At 34.7% G+C, this 23,811-nt stretch overlaps 2 protein-coding genes across 3 annotated transcripts in view; one reads left to right on the forward strand and one right to left on the reverse strand.

Annotated features, from left to right (window-relative positions):
* LOC129806475 (GTPase-activating protein skywalker) overlaps positions 1–22,207 on the forward strand; it is a 341,214-nt gene extending 319,007 nt beyond the window's left edge. Inside the window, exon 11 of the mRNA XM_055855105.1 lies at positions 22,190–22,207. The gene's annotated coding sequence lies outside the window, so the exon portion shown is untranslated. The remainder of the gene's footprint in view (positions 1–22,189) is intronic.
* On the reverse strand, positions 975–23,156 carry LOC129806465 (rho-associated protein kinase 2). 2 transcript variants are annotated; one of them, XM_055855083.1, is made up of 11 exons: positions 22,554–23,156; positions 22,349–22,425; positions 22,117–22,185; positions 21,734–22,030; positions 15,836–17,619; positions 11,094–12,134; positions 7,512–7,675; positions 7,252–7,442; positions 7,070–7,175; positions 3,281–3,508; positions 975–2,546 (listed from the first exon to the last, which is right to left on the reverse strand). In XM_055855083.1, the coding sequence occupies exons 1-11, from the start codon at positions 22,586–22,588 to the stop codon at positions 2,519–2,521; spliced, it is 4,020 nt and encodes a 1,339-aa protein (XP_055711058.1). In that variant the 5' UTR covers positions 22,589–23,156; the 3' UTR covers positions 975–2,518. The 2 variants fall into 2 exon arrangements, with proteins under 2 accessions (XP_055711058.1, XP_055711057.1); XM_055855082.1 differs by having other exon boundaries at positions 975–3,007.
* Positions 23,157–23,811: the final 655 nt, after the last annotated feature.

Consider the following 23,811-nt stretch of genomic DNA (forward strand, 5'->3'; position numbering starts at 1 on the left):
GGAAAGGTCTTGGAATTTTCGACAAAACTGAATCGGTTCCAATCGGTTTTGGACCGATAAATACTTTGTCCGAAAATAATTTTTATTATTCTTTAAACTATTTTGTGGAATCTATTGACTGATTTATGATTTGGTTTAAATCGATTCAGAACCGGTAAACGGTAAATGATGCGAAAGTAACTTTTGCGGTATAGCATCTAAGTCACGAGTTCGAGCATTTCGCAAAGCCTGGGACACTTTGCCACCCCTTTTATTTATAGCTTTCTTTCCTTTTTTTATGTGGATTATTAGCAATCCCACAGAGGACCAAGTATAGTATTATTATTATTATTAATTAATTAATTAATTAATTCTTTATTGTACGTGGGCCTTTATTATTTATTCTTAGTCTGTTCGTGTTGTCAGCACAAATTAAACAATTTTATGATTGATCTGTACCGGTTTTAGCACAAGCTTTTCCTTTTTGTAATTGAACTGTACGTATCTTCGGCACAATGTAAACCGTTTTATGCTTGAGCTGTGCAGATTTTATGCACAATATTTACCTTTTATACTAAAGCAGTGCGAGTTTTATGCACACTCTGAACCATCTTATCCTTGTGCTATGCGGGTTTTATATTGACTTAAAATTTTAAAGTATTTTTATTTAATTTCAACACTAAATCTTGCAAAAATATAAGGGTAAAAAGCTTTTTGAGAGTTAAAGGGGCGCCCCAGAAAGTCTGAGGGAATTAAAAAACTTTTTTTCAATGTGAAATTTTGAAAGATTAAAAGACATGATGCATTTCAAGAATTAGAGAGGCGCTCAACTGTCTCTGAGTCTTTTTTATTACAATATTTTTTAGTTCAACATGTCAAAAGGCTCGCGCCCTGGGCGGCCCGGCCCTACCGCACCCCACTAGGTACGCTACCTGCTTAAAGATCTACTTCTTCAGAGATCTTAGAAACAGCTCCTTTAAATAGAAAAAAACCACTTTCCATCTTCATAATTATTTACTGAATAGAATATGTACATTTACAGTGAATCTTACAAAATATTCCACATTGTAAATTCTAAAATAATTTTAAAATATTCTAAATTGATAATTACAGAAGTTGTTTTTATTAAAAAAAAAATTACTGTTTTCGGGCATTTTGAGAAAAAGGCACTGCAATTACTTTCTTTTGAGGATATCTTTTTTTTTAATTTTTCAAAATCGTGCCCTTTCAAATTTACTGTTGAGTTTTTCGATACATTTTTTTTTCATTTTAAATTAAATTTAATGATATTTAGATATTTTTTTTCACTGATATTGATAAATTATTGTTTTACTTTTTACAAATATATTTCTTTCATAATAGTTTCACGATAAAATTCTCATAAAAATACCTAAGTCGGAATGTTTTATTAAAAATTGTGATAAAATGCTTGAAACCTTGAAACTTTCAATTTTATGATTTTTTTATCCTATATTCTTTCTTTCCTTTTACTCTTCTTCGTTATTAATAGGCTCTGAAAAAATGCAAGTATATAAAAATATATTTTTTTCATTTTTTCTTTCACAAAACTGTCATCATCCTCTTTCTTTTTTTTTTGTAAATTTCTCTTTTTAACTAATTAATAAATGCAATTAATAGTAAAAAAAAGATGTAAAAATGTTCAGCATCGATAGAGCACCATATTTTATTATGGTTAAATAAAATTATATCATAATAATTTATTAAGAATATAAAGAGTTAAATCGCAACTATGGAGATTGATTAAAAAAAACAGGTAAATAAAATATTGAAAAGACAAAGGTAAATGAGCTTATTTTGAAGGAAAAAGTATTATTTATAGTAACTTTAATTTTCTTTTCATGAAAGAAAATAAAATATCTTCTTCTATTTCTTCCTCCAAATCTTAAATATTAGTCAGTTTGTAAAAACAAAAATAATTGAAAAAATATCAGTTTTGTTTATTTTCAGTAGTTCGTCTCGAATTATCAGTTGTTTTTTCTTTATTAAATTATTTATTATCTATGAAAAAAAATTATGTTCACGGTTAATATTTCTATTAATATTCACGACGTAAGACTTTCAAAGAAAAGGACAAAGAATATCTAATTGCAAAATTGAAAAAATATTTATTTATTTATTTATTTTTTAAAAAAAAACTTTCTCCTGCCGTCATTTATTAGTTGTATTACATTAAAACACAGCACAACTCATGAATTGTAAAAAAAATGTCATAATCTAAAATATTATATTAAAAATAAATTTTAAGTAATATACACCTAAGTACCAAATAATATTTATAAAATGTTTTTGGAAAATAATTTTCACTTTTTTTCTGTCGAAACAAATTTTTAAAACTTTCTTTTTTTCACTCAAAAAAATGCTTCTAAATCTGGTTTATTTTTTCATTTTTCTCATTTTCTTTTTTTTTCTTTTTCATTTTCGTCTTATTCTTTAAAATTATTGAGGCACTGATTTTCTTTATTTATTTTTTTCTTTTAAATATTTTTCAAACCGTCGGCACATTTCTCTATTTATTGCTCTACTTCTTTACGGGGTTTAACAGCTGCCTATTATATTTTTTTTACAATTTAAAAAAAAGAAAAGAATAAAACATAAAAAATGGATAATGATTTTTTTTAAAAGCCACATGATAGGACAATTAAAATTTGTTGCATTTTAAAAAGCACCCACGGGAAATGATTTACTTTTTTTTGCAAATTTTACTTCCAGAAACCACATAAATTATTTTTTTTAAAACACATAATGCACAAAGAATTAAAAAAAGAGAAAATTCCTGAAGGCGACAGAGATTTAGTTTTTTTCTGTGATTTTCGAACTGGCTAAAATTACGATGTCCAGAATTAATAAAGAGAAAAATGTCTCTTGTTTTTTTTTAAGATTAAAACAAAAACAACTTAAAAAAAAAGGATTTTGTTATGGTTGCTTCAATGACGAATTAGCTGGAAGAGTTGCTGATCTTTGTACATTAGTTGCGGCATATGGTTTGTAGTTGGAACGTGTCGACTGGCTATGATTTTTTTAATTTCAAAAATTAATTCCACGTAGAAAAAAATGCGTTATTAGTCAAAAGTTTGAGCAAGTTAATGAGGTAAAATGTAAAATGAATAAATCAGTTGACAAATTTAACAAACAAATCTACCATTAAAATTTAACACACATAAATCACTTTTTTTTCTTTGTAAATAAATTTTTAAATAGCATCCAAATAAAATAAAAAAACAATCTACAAATAATGTAAATTCAAATTAGCAACAAGAGAAATAAAAAAAATTCTGCTTACCTTGGTGAAATTTTGCTACCATCATTTCCTGCGGCACTGTTGATGTTGTTGGCTTTGTAGCCACACTTTTGAATACGTTTAGACAGCCGACTCACCCATCGTGTCTGATCCTCCTTCGTGGATGCCAACAGAAGCATCTCACGGGCACAATGGGGATCGTGATGTAATTTGCACGGAGCCAGTGGATCATTATTGTCCACATGTTCTTTGTGAATTTTTATGCGACACCTAAGAAAAAAAAACAAAGTCACAAAAATCTTCAGAATGTAAAGGATGAACAAAAGAAAGAATTTCAGTAGCTCAATGGGGAAAGCATTGGCGTATCGGATATTAATTAAAGGCATTAATTATGCTATTAAATAAGGGCTTACGCCGAGTGCATAAAATAAGTCTTTAATAAGTACTTATTAAGTCCTTCAATAAGGTATATTTATATGGAAATAGTGACATCTGGCGGCATAATGAAAATTGGAATAGAGAATGAGGAGTTAGCCATTCACATAGCAAGAGGATGTGGAAATTCCGCTCATTCCCATGAAATTTGGCGCTAAATTTCCGCAGTGTTCCATGGCATCTTTCCTAGGATAATTCATGGAAATTGTGCATTCCATGGAAAATTCGAACAACATCCAATAGAAATCCAGCGTCATTTTCTAGTGGAAGTTCATGGAAGATTTGTATGGAAAATCCAATGTGAAACATCCGCGGATTCCGCTAGAAAATTCCACAAGCTTTCCCATCGATTTTACTGCAACACGCCCTCTTTTTTATAGGAAAATTCCTGTTTATTAGGGGAAAGTACTCTCCCTTCGAACGTTCATGCCTTCGAATAATGTGAATTTCTTTTGGTTTTTCTAAAAGACTTACACATTTCTATTAAATATTAGTTAGCTTATTATCAATTACGAGTCTCCTCCAAAAACAGAGGGTCTAGTGACTCGTTTTTATGCTTTTATAAGAAAAATTGAAAATGGACTCAAGCTTAATTTTAATGTTGAATTTTACGTGTGTTTTTTTCCTATTTAAAATGATTTTTGGAAAAAATAATTAGTGTGAATGATAAAGGGTTAATTAAGGTTGATTTATCGTCAACATAGTTTTTCTAGAGAAGGATACCATATTTGTGGGTGGTGGATAACTTACAAAACCACCCATACATTGCCTTTGAATTTAAGAATTTCATGCCTTCGAATGCTTATCTAGTAACACTACCGCCATTTGATTATTTGGTTATTCCACAACCTCACATTTTTGTATGTTTTGCTTCACATTGCGCTCGAAAAATCTTCAAGTATTCTAGTAAAGCAAATAAATTCACCGTCGCTGCTGACTAAATGCATCGTATACTTACTTAAAAGTAGGATTATTCATGTATCGTGAGGAAAATAAGAAATTTTGCAGCCTTATTTTCATTTCACCCCAATCGGAATGGTGATAGTTAGTGTAATGTGTTGTCTTTTTGAGAATCTGGAAATGATGATCTGATGAAGACATTTAAGTCTTCAAATCGGTAAGTGGCTAGAGTTACTTTAATGCTCACCATGGTGATCTTGCAGGATCACAAAAGGCAAGACATTTGATTAATATAATTTAAGAAACAATTTCCAATATTTTGTTTCTATTTCTTTCCGGAAACAAAATAAGCCCAGTTTGTTAACTTCAAAATTTAGTATGACTCTCCTCTTTTTACAGTCGTATTTTAGGGTTGTCATATCGATAATATGGCTTTTCCAACAATTTATTCCTATTGGAAAAGCAGTATTTCAAAAAATTGGAAAAGATTCTTTTTGTTAGGATTTTTCTCTGTAGTGATAGTTTCAGTGAGTGTATTAGACCTTAAGCTAATCAATAATAGATCATTTAGGGTTTCGACAGAAATATTTTCCGAGAAAATTCTAGATTCAAAAGCACGTACCGTAACATTCGAAGGTAAAAATTGTGCCATGCCTTGGATCAAATCGACGTAGTATTTTTATTTACCTCGTAAAAAGAAACTAAGGGATTTTGAATGGTAAATGAGATAAGTACGGGATTTCAATAAACTAGAGATTTTATTTGGTGTAATAAAAATTGGGATTCATTTTCGATTTTCCCAAACAAAAAAAATCATAAAGTTTGAACTTCATATTTGTGGTCCAACCTAGAGTACTTTTCCCTACCTGGCGAAAATCAAAGGAATAATTCCATGGAAAATTCCACTACCTTTCCATACATTTTTTTAAGAAAATTCCATACGTTTTTCAATTGCAAAAGAAAGCGGAATAGGAATAACAAGCGAAAAATTCCTCGGAATTTTCCAGTATTTTTCCTTGGTAAATTCCACGGAAATTCTCGAAGGTATATTTCCAAGGAAATTACAAACATTTGTTTTACAAACATTTGTTCGTAAATGTTCGTAAATACACAAAAAATGTACGTAAAATTTTGTCATTTGTTCGTAAATGTTTGTTTTCCTGTCGAACATTTTAGGAACATTTACGAACAAATGTTTGTAAAAGTACAAAAAAATGTTCGTCAAATAATCATATTACGAACAATGTTTGTGAAAAAAGTAAAAAAATTTACGAACTTGTTTGTGGGTTATACGATTCACGAGCATTTCGTAAGTCCCCCATAGGAATTCACAAACATTTACGAACATTTTTACAAAATATTTTTTTCTGTGTATGATAAAAAAGTACTGCTAAAACGTACGATAAAGCGCGTGACTTCGATCACAATTGTCCTTCTAAAAAATCGCAAAAATGAAGTTACGACAAATGCTGATTTAACTGACGATATATGAGATTTTTGTAATTTTGTTTATTAAGCTTTCTCTAGGTAAAAGGAAAATTTAAAAGCCCAAAAAAACATTTTACTTAAAAATAATCGTAAGTGTCTCTAATTAATTAAAATTTATCGGTGTTAGTAGTAATATTCCTTTTTTGGGGAGTAAAAAAATATTTAATAAAGTTTAATTGAAATGTTGTCTCCTGGAAATTTGTCAAAAAGAAGTTACGGCAATTGCTGATCCATGTGACGACAATTTCAAATTAAAAATGGGTTTTTTAATAAATGAGGCGGGTGTATGCATGTAGGTTTTCTTATTTATTTTAGCGTATCAATATATCAGACAGTATTTGTCCATCGTCACCTAAATTAGATTAAAATTAGGAACAATTCGCATACAAAAATCATGGAAAGGGAAAGTTCATGAAGTCATCATATTAATAAATTGAAGCACTTATTGAATTTTCTTTCGCCGTGAAATTTAATCATGAAGCGCCAAGAGACTTCATAATAACACTGAGAGAAAAACAGGGGTGCGATTAACATTTTTTCCTCATAATTTTAACACTTTTTAGGTGTAAAAATATATCAACATTTTTTTAATGTTAATTTTACACCTTTTTATGTGTAAAATTAACATGAAAAAGGGTAACTTTAACCCTCAATACACCTATACTGCAGGGTAAAATTAACATTTCTGAAATGTTATTTTAACTTTTTCGGATTTCTCTCAGTGAAGTATTTTAACAACAAGAAAATAAAAGGTACTTTTGTTGTAAATTGAATAAAAAGAGGGCCAAACATTTTCATTAGCAGGAAACAATGAGAGAATGATATTACAATTCGCCCACACGAAATGAATTGTTATACTTTCACGCAATTTCAATATTCTATTCTTTTCATCAATTTATACTCTTTCACTTCCCAAAAAAAAAAAAGAAACACATTCAAGGTGAGTGTACCACAGTCAAAAGTCAATATAAAATGAAAAGAAAAGAAAAAAATAAATGTGAGTCATACCTTTTGCATTCATAGGCGGGTGGTGGCCGAAACATGTGCCAAACTGGTTTTGGACAAATTTCACATGTTGTTGGCATATGGTAGGATATTTGAATTAATTCATGACCTACAAATATTCAAACAAAATATTCTTTTAGTTTCCTTCTTTTTCGCTGCAAAATTCAAAGAAAAGAAAAAGTTACCTTTGTGGTGAATTGTTCCGGGTCTCTCGTCGCCGGATCCTTTGAGGGTGTCAAATTGATTTTGTTGCTGATCATCCGGACGACGAGCCTCACCTTCCATTGCGTACAGCAATTGAAATATTCTGGGAATTTCTTTGGCATCAGCACGAATCACATCACCCTGTGTCACTGATCTCACGTGGAATACTTTACTGTTTTTTTTTCAAAGGAAAAAGAATTAGAAAAAAATCTAAAAGAAATAAATTCATGAGGGACCTTACCTTAAATCCAAGATAAGGACGGGATCACTAGTATTTTGTTTATCGTGTTCTGTATTGTAGAAAATAATTCGTCTAGTTGAGACCACGACAAATTGACGCTTCCATCCATGTCTTCGAATATTTTGTTTATTTGGCACACTGAGCCATCCCTCGATTATTGAATCCTTCAAATTAAGAAAAACAAGAGCCTTATTCTTTACCCAGAGAAAGAGTTGATTATCATCTTTTCTATTCAAAATATTTATTGGCCTTTGTTAAAAAATCTCGATGAACATAATCTTCGTTCAGTCTTCGTTCAGTTTTCGGAAATACTTGACTTTTTTTCGTTATTGTTATTACAATTTATATTTATAAACTTCACCCTTTAATCTTAATTCTTTTCACTGCTATTCCCTACAGAAACAACAGCCCATTATTATAAATAATCTTTCAGGCGGAGGTTTAAGATAACATATAAACCAAATAGGCCACGCCCTTAAAAAAAATAGTTTCCTAAAATTTGAAAAATCCACGAAGTAACGGCTAAATGAAGTGTTTTATCTGCATTTATTGAAAACACAGTTAAATCAACATGTATTCATGAAAAATAGGCCACGCCCTCATATAACAAATATTTTCTATAATATATTGTGACGAATTTGCCTCTTAAATGGTTAGGGGTAGTGGATTATGCGCTACCTATCCAATAGCGCATAATCCATAGTCCCTTATAGCGCCAACTACCCACTTTTGGGCGAAAATTGCAGAATAGTGGATTCAGTGTAATTTTTACACTTAAGCACTATACTTCGGGAGGGCTACTCATATGCCTTTATAAGACATGGAACGCAATTTATGTGGACAGACAAGCCATAGTTTTCTGCCGTAAGGCAAAATCCAGAAAGAACATCATGAAAAGGTCCATCACTATTAACCGTCATGCAATAGACTGGGGTAAGACAGTTAAATATCTTGTAGTCAACATTGACCACAAGATGACATTTTCTAGTCATATAAAGACCATCCACGCGAAGGCTAGGAATTCAGTAGGTGCTTTAATGCATCTTATGAATCCTAGCTCTGCCCTTAGTAAAAAGAACAAACTTCTTTTATACAAAGCTATAATTCGGCCGAAAATGACATATGGTTCCATTACCTGGAGACATGGGTGCTCCACCCACCTCCATAGTCTTCAGCGTATCCAAAACAAATGCCTCCGGATGGCCTTCAGCCTTCCTAGAGACACAAGGATAGTAGATCTACATCGGGATTGTGACATTCCAATGTTAAACAAGTTTATCATAAAGCTAAATACCAAGTTATTACAAAGATGTAATGATCATAAAAATCCACTAATTAGCCGAATTAAAAAGGCTAAAAATAATTTAGGACACCCAAAGCTCGATATTCGAGCGTAGTCTTGTGATAGTAGATTAAGTTAGTTAAGCATTAGTTAAGGTAGTTAAGCTAGATTTAAGTACAAAAAATCCAAGAAGAAATGCAGGTTTTACAAAATTTTCCTGTGAACTAAATTCCCAAGACTCATTAAAAACCGTCATAGTAAATACTTAGCTAATAGCATGTCAAATCAAAAATGCGCTAAAGGTTTATATAATGTACCTAGCATATAGCAATAAGAAAATATCCATCTTTTGTTAGAAATAAGATCATAGACGAATAAAGATATTTGAAATCGAAATCGTGGACAGAGAAGGTGAGGAGCTTTAAATTGCCCCTTTATGACCCAGGCAATTCGATGCCTGTGGTACCAATAACGGCTACCGGCGAGTCGCTTGCTGTGTGAATGGAGAAGCTCCTGGGGCCGTATCCTTTAGATGTTGAGAGTTTGATTTTGTGGGAAAAGTCAATTCTCCGTGTGGAACTCGCCTATTTGGTATCCACAAAATTTTCGATTGGTAATTTTCTCATCAAAAATCGGGGAGAATTCTCGAGTGGTATTCCCGGTGAGAGTTTGATTAATTACATAGAAAATAAGGAAATAAATTAAAAATACAGTACTCTCACTCAATCGAGCGAAAAATTTTGTTGATAATTTTCGCGTTTAATTATGAAGCTAATTCGCACAAATTCGCTGCAGTTCTTCCTATTTTATCGTGATTCTTTATAATTAAGCGCTTTTTGTGGAATTTACAAAGGCTTTGACGCCCAAATCTATCGATAAACCGGATGACATTTTGCCCCATATGCCCGATTGAGAGAGAGTCCACTGCTTCGCGTTTTTTCAAAGTTTTAAACGGTTTTTAAATGATTATTTCACTTGATAAATACAATTTTCGTATATTTATTATAAATTTCAATAAAGTTTTTTTTTCTTAATAAACTGTGCAGGAATTTCGAACTTTTTTCCTATTATCTCTTATTATTTTTCTATTTTTTTTTGTTGAGTTTGATAGCAATCACTTTCCAAATTGTTTATTATTTTCATATTATTTTGTTTCAGCTCTCGTAAATAAGAAAACGGTTGTGGCCATTTAATGATTTGATCTTTGATTAACCTATTTACTTGGCCGTGAACTCTTTAAAACTCTTAATTTTTGTTTTAACTAAAACCGGAGAAAAAAGATCGCATAATTTATAGTCAGTTTTTTTGGAAAATATTCTTTTTAGTAAGTTGAAATTGTTAGATCTCAAGAACCAACAAAACAAATATTTTAAGCAGCAAAATAATACCAGTTATTAGACTGAGAAAAAAAAGAGGCTACGATTAACTTTTTTCGTCATAACTTTAACACTTTTCGGGTGTAAAAATATATCAACATTTTTTTATGTTAATTTTACACATTTTGAGGGTAAAATCAACATGAAAAAGGGTTAATTTAACCCATAATACACCTAAAAAGGATAATGTTTACACCGATTTCGGATCAATAATACAGGGTAAAATTAACATTTCTGGAATGTTATTTTAACTGTTTCGGATTTCCCTCACAGAGATCAAACGGTAACAGATATTGTTTTCTGGTCTTCGACGACCCCCCACCTAAAGTCAATATACACAAGCATTTTATTATTTTTTTCTTTATATTTAAAATAAGTTACTAAAAAAACTACATAGAAAAGTTTTCTAAGAATGTCGAAATATTTACGATATTGATACTAGATACTTATCATGAGGATTCCCTTGAAGAAACGTTTACGAAATATTGACGTTATTCTGTCAATTAAAATATGACATAGGTTACCAAAGTGGTAATAACGTAAGATTTACATTAATAAGTTACTTCAGTTGAAAGTAATGCAGCTTACGTAAAATTTACGTTTTTCTTGCCTTAAACTTTTAATCAAGTTATCTGAATTGATCTTTATTACCGTAGACCATATTGAAAGTTACTTTTTTTTTCGAATCTAAAGAAATCAACTTGACACTAGGCTAGAGACCAAACGGTAAGAGATATCGTCTTCTGGTCTTCAGCGACCCCCCCTAAAAGTCGGTATACTGAGGAATTTATCATTTTTCTCTCCCATTGCCTGATTTTTCTCTCCAATTTTCACTTTTCTGAGCAATCCAAAAAATTTTCAGAAACAAAAAGTAAAAAATAAAAAATTAAAAAAAAAACTAGAAAGAGAATATTTGAAACTCACCTGATTATCCTCCGTGTCATTTTCAGCAGAAGACAGTGAAGTTGTCTCATTGAGTTTCGTCTGGAGCATCTCAATTTCTGTATCCTTGCACTGAATCTCCATTTGAAGTTTCGTCTTGGCCATTGTTTCTTCATTCAAATTGATCTGAGACTCATTGAATTTCACCAACAAATGACTGTACTTATCACGCTCCTGACACAGCTCCTGCTTCAATCGTCGATTCTCCTTTTCCTTCTTCCTCAGTTCCGTGGCCGAACCGACCTTCTTGTTCTTGGCCGTATTGGCAAAGTCCTTTCGATAGATCACTTCTTCGAGTTTATTCACAGCTGACTGCTTAAACAAGGTCTCCTGCTTCAATTTTGCCTGTAATCGCTCAATTTCACCCTTGTCCACCTTCACTTGACTCAATTCATCCTGGAGTTTCTTATTCAACTGCACTTGCTCATCCAATTCGACAGTTTTCTTGCTCAATTTCATATTTACATCATATTCCACATCTTTCATCACCAATAACGCTGATTCCTTATGCGCCAGTTCACTCTTGTGCTTAGCCACCAAATCCTTCATTTCAAACTCCTTCATGGCCTTCTCCTTCTCCAAATCAGCCACAGTCTCTTCGGCAATTGATCTCGCCAGAGCTTCAGAGTCAGCACGAGCAAGAGCTATTTGCAATTGATGCACCAGAGATTTTCTTTCTTCCTCCTGCTCCTGCAGCACCCGTGTTTTCTCCTCAAGCTCATCCCTAGCATCCTTACATTGTTTCTTTTGTAATTTATGAAAATACTGTTCAGCCTCCAATTGTTCCTGTAACTCCTTATTCTGCAGGATGTCCTGATTGTGAGCATTCTTAATTTTAAACACTTCCTCCTCAAATTTTCGTCTCATATCGCGCAATTGATGCACCTCTTTAATCAACTGAGTCTCTTTGGCTTTCAGATGGGCTATTTCGGAACTTTGCAGACTCAATTCAGACAACAGTGAATTCTTCTTTGACTGCTCTTGATCCAATTGACTATGCAACGCAATCACCTTTTCCGTTTCCTAATAACATTTTCCACATTTTAGCATCAAAATAAAATAGGGAAGATTCGGAAAAAGAACGATTTTCCCAGAATATGATCAGTACTTTATTTTTAGTCAGTAAAAAAAATACCTAGGGTCCTTAGGGTCGACAAAGGAAGGGCAGAAAAAATTATGATGAGTAATAAAATAAATAATAATAAATAATTAATATGTTTCGGCGGCTGCCGCCGACTTATCACGGTCGAAGACCTCATCAGAGAAACGGCAAAAATTCTGAATCGTACATTCCATAACGAGTCTGTTCAGTAATAACCTTTCGAAGAGACAGAGACACTTCCAGGCTACCCCCTGGCAAAAGTTTTTTTTTTAATATGGAGCTGTTTGAAGCCAACTCATAAATTGCTTCCAAACTCAGCTTATACTTCGATTTCCGAAAAACTTTCTAGATGGAAATATAGAATATTTATCCCTCTTTACAAGGCACAGAGTCCTGTGTACAAGGCACACCTCAATTGTGACATATATTGTGAAACGGTCACGAATGCAGAAAAATTTTCATACGAATCTGTATGTGAATGTGCGAAAGTGGTTTCAATTTTGAAGGCCACTTGCCAGGGAGTAGCTTCCAGGCCATGCTAAACTTATTCAATGACCTAAAAAGTATAAAGGCGTCTACACATTGAGAGCAATTTTCGTCAAAAATTGCGTTTTTGACAGAAATTTGACGTTTCCCCCTACAACGCTGCAGGGAATTTCCTTCAAAAAAGCAATTTTTGACAAAAATTGCTCCCAATGTGTAAAGGCCATAAGTCTAAAGCGCAAGTTCGCGCATTCGCCGCTTTAGCGCTGTTTAGTCTTCCATTTCGAATTTTCGGTAATCTTAACACTTCACGACAAAAACAGTGCGTAAACATTTTCCACAAAAAGTGAATTTCAAGACAGATAGGGAATGTATCCGGTATTCGCCAGTGGAAAAGTAGTCATTCTAAGAGGTAAATACTTTTTTGGTCTTGCCCAGAGCTTTCGGTCCTATCATGGACCTTCTTCAGTGGCTGGATGGCTATCAAAATTTATTTTGCAACATTTTCTTTCATTTTTGGATAATCTCAACACTCATTCGACTAAATTGTGTTTTCGCAGTTCTTCTCCTTCCTGACCAACAGAAATCAAAGACAGAAAAGTACAAATGTGTAGCCAGCAAGAGCCAATACTTTGAATGAACTAATTTTCGTACTTTACCTGAATTTTTTCATGATACATTGGTTAAAAATGGCTAAAATCTTAGTGCATGGCCTAGTAGTTACTATTACTTTGATTTCGATCCATTCCGAATTTTGGCTATTTGGGATTTTAATCCATTTGGGATTTTAGCTTTCTAGGATTTTGGCCTTTCGAGGTTTTGGCTCATCCGAGATCTTTATTTTTCGGGATTTCAACTCATTCGGGATTTAACTTCTTGGGATTTTGGCCCATTTGGGATTTTGGTTTTGTGACTTTTTGAGATTTTGACCTATTCAGGATTTTAACTCATTCGGAATTTTGACTTTTCGGAATTTTGACTTCTTGAGATTTTGGCCCATTCGCGATTTTAACCCATTCAGGATTATGACTTTTCGGGATTTTGGGCTTTTCGGATTTGAACCCATTTTGGATTTTGACTCATTTGATATTTTGATTTTTTGGGATTTTGGCTCATTCGGGATTTTAGCTTTTTAAGATTTACACCCATTCCCGGAGGGGAGTTCTGTAAGGTTCTGGCAATGCCATATGACAAATTGGATTTGAGTCTCAGGAGAGCTTTTTCGAAAATGCGATTCTGTAGCCGTGGCATTGCCATTTCAGCTCTCGTGACATTGTCATAAGTCACATATTTGAGATTTCTGGCAATTAAAATAACAATAAATTTTGTTAAACAAATAAACCAAGACGTACTGTATTTTCATAAATTCATCAAGTAAAGGGATTTCATTAAAAATCAATGAATTGCATTTTCGAACTCATATGATATGACAAAAAAACTCGTTTGGCATTGTCAGGTTTCAAACTCACGCGTGACAATGCCACGAAAATTACAGAATTCCCCTACTGATTTTGGTTTTTTGGGGATTTTGGCCCATTTGGGATTATGGCTATTCGAGATTTGAACATATTCGGGATTTTGACTTTTTGGATTTTGGCCCATTTGGGATTTCAGCTTTTTGAGATTTAAACCAATTTTGGATTTAGGTTTTTCGGGATTTTGGCCTATTTGTGATTTCGGCTTTTCGGAATTTGAACCCATTCTGGATTTTAGTTTTTCGGAATTTTGGCTCATTTGAGATTTTGCCTTCTTGGTATTTTTACTTTTCGGGAATTCAGTCCACTCACAATTTTGGCTTTCTGGATTTTGACCGGGACCCATAATACAAAAGCTCTTCGCAAGCAAGATTTTCGAAGCATTTACTATTGTTTTTTTTAGGTGTGGCTTCATATTCACAAGGTATATATTTAGAGCATCCCTGATGCCGAAAATGAGAAGCCGAATTTTCAGAAATCAGCGGTTAATGAGATATTTTGAAAAATGTGAAAAATACAGTTTTTGCTGAATTATCTCGAAATACTATTATGCTTTTTCGCTCCTTTTAGGTTCATTTTGAAGATCTTTTTTGTGTAGATGAGTTTAAAAAATAAAAGGAAATGACAGTATCTTATTTCTCGAGATATTTCTATTTGAATACGAATAAAAAAGACAAAAAAATGAAGAAATTTACATTTCTGAAATTCTCGTGGATTTTCGCGAACCGCGGAATTTATCGCGAATCGTGGAGTATTCGTGGATTTTAACTGACCTTGAAATTTTTTGCGCATTTTCGCGGACCGCGGTATTTCTCACACATTTTCGAGGATCGTGGAATCGTTCATGGATTTTCGCGGACCACGAAATTTTGCGGAATATTACACAGATTTTTGCGGAGTGTGGAATTTTTCGCGGATTTTCGCGGACTGGGGAATTTTTCGTGGATTTTCACGGACCGCGGAATTTTTTGCGGACCGAGTAATTTTTCACAGATTTTGCAGACCGCGGCATTTTTCGCGAATTTTTATGGAATGCAGAATTTTTCGTGAATTTTCAGGATCGCGGAATATTTCGCGGATTTTTGCGGACTGCGGAATTTTTCGCGCATTTTCACGGACTGCGGAATGTTTCGATTTTCACGAACTGAGGAATTTTTCGCTGACCGCGGAATATTACGCAGATTGTGGAATTTCTCGAGGATTTTCACGGACTGCGGAATTTTTCGCAGATTTTGCAGACCGCGGAATTTTTCTCGAATTTTCGTGGAATGCGGATTTTTTTGCGGATTTTTGTGGGCTACGGAATTTTTCGTAAATTTTCAGCTTTAAAATTTTTCGGATAAGTTTATGCATTTCTCTTGGAATTTTCTACATTTTCAAGTGAAACTTGGCATATCTCAAACCTTAAAGAAGGCTCTAAATCTAAAGTCTAAATGGATGTCAAGTTTGAGGTCTCTATCTCTCATAGTTTCTGGCTTATTCTGACAATTGAATTTGCGCGCTTTTCAATTTTGATTTGATCTTAGTTTATAGAGCTCCTTAGCTTTTTAGCTGTGTTCTTATTTGAGTTTGAAGGAAAAAAGGACCAAAGGTATTTTTTCACTGACTTTTTTTTACTGTTCTTTTTTTAGGGGGAAAAAATGTGATGAAAAAGTTCAACTTACCTGACGATTCTCGCCTTCAAGTTTCTGCAGACGCTGCTGCATTTGTCGATAGTCAACGGACAACATGGAAATTTGTCTTTCCTTCTCCTGTGAATTCTGCTCAGCTCTCTGCCTGCCCACCTTTTCCTCATTGAGCTTAGTCTGAAGTGCCTTCACTTCCTCCATATTAGCCTCTTCTTTGTACACTTTCTGACTACGAGCTGCCTCCTCGTGTGCCTTCACTTCCTGCTGATACCGCTGCTGCATGGCCTTCAATTCCAAATCCAACGTCGCATTTTCCTTTTCCAAATTCCCCAAACGCTCACTCAATGCCCGATTGTCCTCCATGTGTTTCTGTTCCCGATGGAAACACCGCTCAAATTCCGTACTCAATGTCTGCAGCTTTCCCTCATTTTCCTCATGAGCCTCCACTAGCTGCTGCCGTGTATTCCTCTCATGAGCAAGACGATTTTGCAATTCTGTCACTTCCTGCTGCAAGGCATCCCGATGCTCCTGAAGTGTCCCCAGGAGTGACTGTAGCTCATTGCATTTCTGTTCTGTGTCATTTCGTGCTAGGCGCAATTCATTGAGTTGTTTTTTCAACTTTTGACACATTTCTGTCTCCATCCTGTATTTATCCTGGATATCTGTACATTGCTTCTCCAATTGATTAATTCGATCATTGTGCTGTTGATTGTTATTCATTTCACGCGTTCGTTTACTCTGTTCCTCATCAAGTCGCTTCTTCGTCTCATTCAACAGCAATTCCGTCTTTCTGCGCAATTCACTCTCATTTTCCGCCCTTCTGTGCGTCTCCCGGTACGAATGTTTCAACATTGTCAACTCTTTTTCATACTCCGTGGACATACTCTGCAATTCAGCCTCACGAACCGTCATAATTTCCACCTGATTCCTCAGAGCCTTCTCCTGTTTCTCCAAACTCTCCACGGTTTGCCTCTCATTCTCCAGCAATTTTTCCAATCGCACAATTTCTCCACTGTACGATGGTCGATGATTCCGATACGATTCCCGATTGTCCACATTGTCCAGCGAAACATTCAACAATTGATAGTCTCCCGTGTACGTAAAGCCCACAAAGGGCAAATGATTGCCAGCAAATGTCTTAGGCACTGGAAATAATTCCTCTGGACTCTCATCCTTTTCAATATCCTCAAAATTACTCGTATCATCATCCCCATTCAATTCTGGAACAACTGGCGGTGCTGATTCTCTCAAATTCTCAAAAGTCCACGTATCATTGATAAAAAATGGATGATTCCTAATCTGATCGACACCATGACGTCCAAGACGCGAATTACGATCAGTCAGAAAGCCCCGTATCAATGATCTAGCATTCTCACTGATATCTGCATCCTGTGGCAAATTCAGTGAATTCCTATGATCCATTATCTTCCCATATGTTCCCACCAAACTGTCCGCATAGAAGGGCAATTCACCGAAGAACATCTCATACAGCACCACACCAAGACTCCACCAATCACATTCTCGCCCATACTCACCCCCACCACTCTGACTCTGCAACACTTCCGGACTGATGTAGTCCGGTGTTCCGACTGCATTGCTGGACTTCACCAAACCATCGGCTCCCACGCGAATGCACGTCCCAAAGTCCGCCAATTTCAGATGTCCCATGCTGTCCAGCAGCATATTGTCCGGCTTCACGTCTCGGTGCACAAAGCCCATATTGTGAATTGTGTCCAGTGCCAGGACAATTTCCATTGTGTAGAAAATGGCCCAGTTCTCGGGGATTTCGTACATTGACATGAGGGAGAACATGTCACCACCTAAAAACACCAAAAATTTATTGTAAAATTGTCCTTGGTAACTCGTTTATCGATTACCGGTTCCCAACCGATTTGAACCGATTTATCAATCACTCAAAACATTGCCTAAAATACACCTCAGAAGTAATACAATTGAATTTCGAATAAAAATTACTTATCGGTTCATAACCGTTTCATTACCGATTCAAAACCGATTGGAACCGATTTATAAATCACTCAAACATTGCCTAAAATACACCTCAGAAGTAATACAATTGAATTTTGAATAAAAGTTAGTTATCGGCTATGAACCGGGTCATTACCGGTTCAGAACCGATTGGAATCGGTTCAGTTTTATCGGAAATTCCAAGACCCTTTTAATGAGTCTAAACATGATACTATTCGGTTGAAAAATACGCTCTCTCTAGAGTCTTTTTAAATTTTGACCTTGAAAAACCGATATTAGGAATGATGCAACGATATTTTCTCACATGGTCAATTGTCTGCCTGGATAATCTCTAAAGCATATCCAAAAATGAAAAAAAAATCGGACAACACATTTCCGAGCAATCTTGAAAGAACATGGTTTTGAAGGGGAAGGGGAAGGGTGGGGTAAAATGAGGGGCATGTTAACGATCCTTGCGTCGCTTTAGAGGGGGTTCATCGCAGGTCCCAAGTCGCTATCTCTAACTGTTTGGCCTCTAGAGCTGCCGACAGCTGAATGGACAGACGGACAAACAGCGTCTTAAACACGAATATTTGTTGTGAAAAGTGGTTTCCGGGGAGTGGAAGATAGAAAATTTTTTGAAAAAATCGAGAGATTATATAAATGCTCTCTCCGTGGAGTTGAAGCAGTAAAAGTCGGATAAAAATTTAAAAAGTCAGATAAAAAGATTTGGAAAGTCCGACATATACGCTATGCGGCTGTAATTGAATTGTCCCAAAATCGGTTCTAATGGCTCCGGCACACTTTTTAGTCCAAGAAAATTTATTTTATAAAATCCAAATTCGCATCCCTTTCTATCTCAAACTCCTCAAACTCATTGCATATGTCTATCTCACTCTTTCCGACTCTTCTTCTTATTTTAAACATCAACAATATATTCAATTTAGCTCAATCGAATTTGCAGTGCGAAAGAGTAAGATAGACATATGAAAAATGTGTGAGAAAGAGTTGTGAATTTTGATTTCAAGAAATTTCCCTGATCTAGAAGATAAGCCGGAGCTGATAATTGTCCAAACATAATTGACTTTAACTTGAGAAAAAAAATTAACTAAAGCACATCCTAAAATTTTCCCAAAAATCTTGACTGTTAAGAAATTAGCGTAGTTAAGCCCTATGGTTAAATCTTAGATCTGAAGCCCGCATAAGGGCTATTGTCTTTTTTTATATGGATAAGTTTGAAGCCAAGTCAGAAAGGGATTCTTCTAAACCCGGCTTACACTTCAATTTGCGATAGAGTTTTTAGATGGAAATCTAGTTAGAGTTAGATTATTTATCCTTCTTCATAAAGCATAGAATCCTGTGTACAAGGCACCCCTCATTTTTGACATATCGCATATAATGATGTCTACACACTTCGTCAAAAATTGCCTTTTTTAAAAAATTCTGACGTTTCTGTCTACAAGTATAGGCGAAATTTTCTTTAACCCTTTAACGACGAGACAGTTTTCGCGAAAAACAGCAATAAAAATGAACCAAATAAACAAAATCAGTAAAAGGTCTTACATCTAACCTCAGAAAATCCAACACAGACTGATTTGGTGTATTTTTTGTCTGTATGAACGATAGGGACAAAAATAGCCCAAAAATTTAAGTAATTTTCCTGACGATACCAATGACGGATAATTATTACTCTAATGAAAAATATTATGTTTGAGTATTGTAGTTTCTTTTTCCAAAACGGTTTTGCTTAAAAAAAACTTGAAGTATAAAAAATAATTAAAATTAATTTTAATTGTGAGAATTTAAAAATTCGTCATTTTTTAACTTAAAAATTTACTATTATGAAAATAGGTGGAGACTTGCAAAAAATATCTTAGATTTCTTCAACCTTTTAAATTATAATTATGTACAGACATAGGAAAAAAATAACTTTAGGTAGTCAGGAAAAATTATTTTCTTTATGAGACACCGGTGTTCCAATCGTCCTTAAAGGGTTAAGCCCCTCAGTGTATGATAGTTAAAAATAAATCTAGTACAGTATTTTACGGACTAACTATTCTCGCGGATTAGCCTTGATCTATTTGGGTCCTAAGCGATTTTCAGACTACAGTAGACTCTCTCTCAATCGGGCATATGGGGTAAAATGTCATCCGGTTTATCGATAGATTTGGACGTCAAAGCCTTTGTAAATTCCACAAAAAGCCCTCAATTATAAAGAATCACGATAAAATAGAAAGAACTACTGCGAATTTGAACAAATTAGCTTTAAAATTAAACGTGAAAAGTGTCAACAAAATTTTCCCCCGGACTGAAAAAGAGCCGATTGAGCGAGAGTCTACTGTAAGGCTTAAGCTGTCTACACATTAGACAAATTATTGAAATAGTAGCATTTCAAAGTGACATTGAAAAGACACTTTAATATTGAAGTGAATATTGAAACCAATTTTCAATAATTGCATACACACTGAAAAAATTGACTTAAATATTAAAAACACCAGTCTAGTCAGGGATTCACAGATCTTCTGGGATTTTCTTCCGTATTTTGTTAAGAACACCCAAAAATAACCACGTTGGTTAGAATATTTCTCCAGCTTCCTCCAGAAATCCCAGATCTTCTGGGATTTTCTTGTTCATTATGCCCAAAACACTTCAGATACATTCTGTGGTCAGAGGATTCCTGGAGCTTCCTCCTGGAAATCCCAGATATTCTGGGATTTTCTTGTATATTATATCAAAAACACTTCAGATTGGAAACAAAAACCAAATAGAATTAATAACTTGAATTCTCACAGACTTTCAGGATCATGTTTCGTACCATACCGTAGGAGAGTTTACCATCGCGAGCAAAAGGACTGGATGGCCACAACCACAAGCCTTCGTTCTCTCTGTAGGATTCCAATTCGTATCATAAAATTATACTTATATGAAGTGCTTTGGGCATAATGAACAAGAAAATCTCAGAAGATCTGGGATTTCCTGGAGGAAGCAGGTGATTAATGCTGACCAAGTTGGGTTCTTGACGAGATTGAACGAAATATATAACCAAATTCCAAGAATCTGGGATTTTCTGGAGGAAGCAGGAGAGATGTGTCTTGACTTGGATTTTGATCTTGGATGTGTTTTCATTCATGAACAAGGAAAATCCAGCAGTTCTGTGATGTTCTGAAGGAAGAAGATTCCTGACCATTAAAAAATATTGAAGGAAATATCAAATCAATTTGATATTTAGAATTTCTTTGAAATTTTTATTGAAATAATTTGGCCTAGATTGTAGCCATTCAAAATAATGAAATAAAATATTGAATAAAATGTTCCATATTGAAACAAATATTTCAATATTTGCCTACACACTGGACAATTTTTTTCAATATTGAAACATTTATATCAATAAATCTTTGCAATGTGGAGGCAATCCTTGTCAATATTTGTTATTGAAAAGAAATATTTCAATAAATTATGTCTAATGTATAGCTAGCTTTAGATCTGAGGATGTCATGAGAGTGTTTCAAGCAGGGACATGACATTTCCTATGTTTCTAGCGTGCCGAAAAAACTTTTGAGTTTATTAGCTATTTTCTGTCATTGTAGAATGATTTAGCAAATAATACAAATACAAAATAAAACCCAATTTAATATAGAATACGCAACCGAAAACCCCAAATTGGCAACCTGCATAGTTTTGAAGATATCTCGTGAAATGTGTACGAAAACAGGGAAAAAGTTATACTAAAATCGGTCGCATTTTTCAGAGCTAATGTAACCCCCATGGTTTCAAGGCCTACTCGATTCTCTTTTTTAAAAATTTTGAGGAAATCAGTAGGCTTATGCAGAATTTCCAATACGATGGAGAAAAAATTGGGCAAAGTAGGACAAATTGGAATGGAATTGATAATTCCAGGTAGATCCCAGTCTCCTAATTTGAATATCTCAAGGGTTCCGTGACAACTTTGAGGGAAGAAAAAAAACTGACCTGGCATGTAGTCCATCACCATGTAGAGATACTTGTTGTCTTGGAAGGCATAGTGGAGCCGGACAATCCAGTCGGAATTGGCATGAGCCAGAATGTGACGTTCCTCCCAGAAAAAAGCTGAATCTGGCCTCTTGATCATGGCGAACTTTGAAAGGCGCTTCATGGCATAGACTTTCTGGGTTGTTCGATGCCTCACCAGTTGAACCTCCCCAAAAGCTCCTCGTCCAATTACCTTGATCATGTGAAAATCCTCCGGGCGCATCCGGAGTTCACTGATCTCCCTCGCGAGGGGCTCATCTGTTTTTTTGTGTTTCCCAAAGTGGAAGTACAAAAGAGATTAGGGGCATGATTTCAAAGGGATTGGGGTTAAGGAAGTTTCTTACATCTGTGAATGTATGCCTCGATGTTCTTAACACGTTTCACTGACTCATGATCACAGTCGGCCACAAGAGCTAGAGAGAGAGAGAGAGAGAGCGATGGAGAGAATGAGAGAGAACGCAAAATGTTTGGGCTCTGAAGGAGAATCGTCTTCCGGGCGAAAGTGGTTAAAGAGAGAAATATGGCCCATTGTAAAAGAGAGAGAGAGGAAAAAAATGCAGAAGAAATCCCTCTTACCTGTCACCGTGTCCAGGAGACAGTCCAGATTGGCAATGCCACTGGGATCACGAATTTTCTCCTCGAGAGCCGCAAGCCTGTGTGCAATTGACGGACAGTCCCGAACAAAGGCAAAACAATGAGAGAGTGTTGGAAAAAAATTTCCGGAAATGTTACAAAACTGCTTTGAGAAAATTTATGGTGAGGACACAGAAAAAAAATTTACCTTCTACGACGATCCTCGTCCAGGTCCGTTGCCATTTTCTCATTTATTTTAGCCTTCTTATTTGCTTATTCCTCCCTCCCTTTGCACGCACCTTTTCGACGAATTTTCTTCAATATTTGTGGCAACCGCGAGGGCCTTTTCGGAAGGAGAAGAGAAAAAGAGCCAAGATGACGGAGACAAAATATAGAAGCCAGCAAAATAACAGGAAGACAGCAGTGTACAAAGGCAATTGATTGAGTCACCGTGTCCGTCAGTGTCTCAAGTGCAACATGAGGGGAAAAAAAGGGAGATCTTTTGTATGACTTAGAGACTGGACAACACCATCACTTGAGCCATTTCATTTGGAGCATTCGCCACTTTTCCAAGCGTCATCTTCATTGCACAACACAAGACACTTTGCCACCCCCTCAAAACCCCAAATTATACCGAGTGAAACACCTCAATCGCTAGTCCCGGACACGATGAACAATTCACAGGCAAAATTATTGGCATACTTTGCGTGGAAATTGGGCAAAAAACCCGAGAAAATTTCAGACACTTTTGGGTCTTTTCGAAAAAAAAAACACCATAAGCCAACTAATATCCGAACTGGATGACAGCACTGCACTGTGACAGCTGCGTGCGAGCGAGAGCCGAGAGGAGAAATTCACAAGTGGTGAGTATGTGAGTGAGTGAGATGACATGAAGGTGGTGAATATCTTTGCCATGTGTAAAATACTGCGTAATTTAATGACCGAAGGTAATTAATGTAAAATATTATTTTAATTACAAAATCAGTGCAAAGTAACAGTATTTTAACAAAATATCGCTTTCATAAAAATTTTAGAATAAATTATATAAGGTAAATTACCCTATGTCGACCACTTAAGGATAGATTTTGTGAAAAAATTATGAAAAAAAAACAGTTATAATTTGTGTTTTTTAATAGGGTTTTTGCCTAAAACTATAGAATAGATCCTTATCTATATCTAATTGTGAACTTCATTTAGTCATAATATAATTTTGAATTATAAAAAATTAAAATGTTTTAAAAATGCGAAGTGTTCCTCTACTCGACCACCCATTTTTTCTTCAAATTAAACAAATCACAAAACTATAAGGTCACAGATTTAACTTTGGCATGTTCAATATATAATAATACACAGTAAAAATAAGATGAAATCGGCAAGTTGAATTCTATTAGTTGAACTGAACTAGTTGAAATTTCGAATAACAACCACTGAAAAAATTAACTTTCAATTGAAAAGGAATTAATTCA

The sequence above is a fragment of the Phlebotomus papatasi genome, chromosome 3, assembly GCF_024763615.1.
Source record: "Phlebotomus papatasi isolate M1 chromosome 3, Ppap_2.1, whole genome shotgun sequence".
NCBI lineage: Eukaryota > Metazoa > Arthropoda > Insecta > Diptera > Psychodidae > Phlebotomus > Phlebotomus papatasi.

What these genes read in the sequence shown, in the direction of transcription:
- LOC129806465 (XM_055855082.1), bottom strand. Translation starts at nt 22,588, where the DNA reads ATGGCAACGGACCTGGACGAGGATCGTCGTAGAAG. An exon ending in GGTGATGGACTACATGCCAG is followed by an intron (nt 17,620 to 21,733) that starts GTCAGTTTTTTT and finishes TGGTGTTTTTAG; the next exon opens with GTGGTGACATGTTCTCCCTC. An exon ending in CCCGCCTATGAATGCAAAAG is followed by an intron (nt 3,509 to 7,069) that starts GTATGACTCACA and finishes TTTTTTTCTTAG; the next exon opens with GTGTCGCATAAAAATTCACA.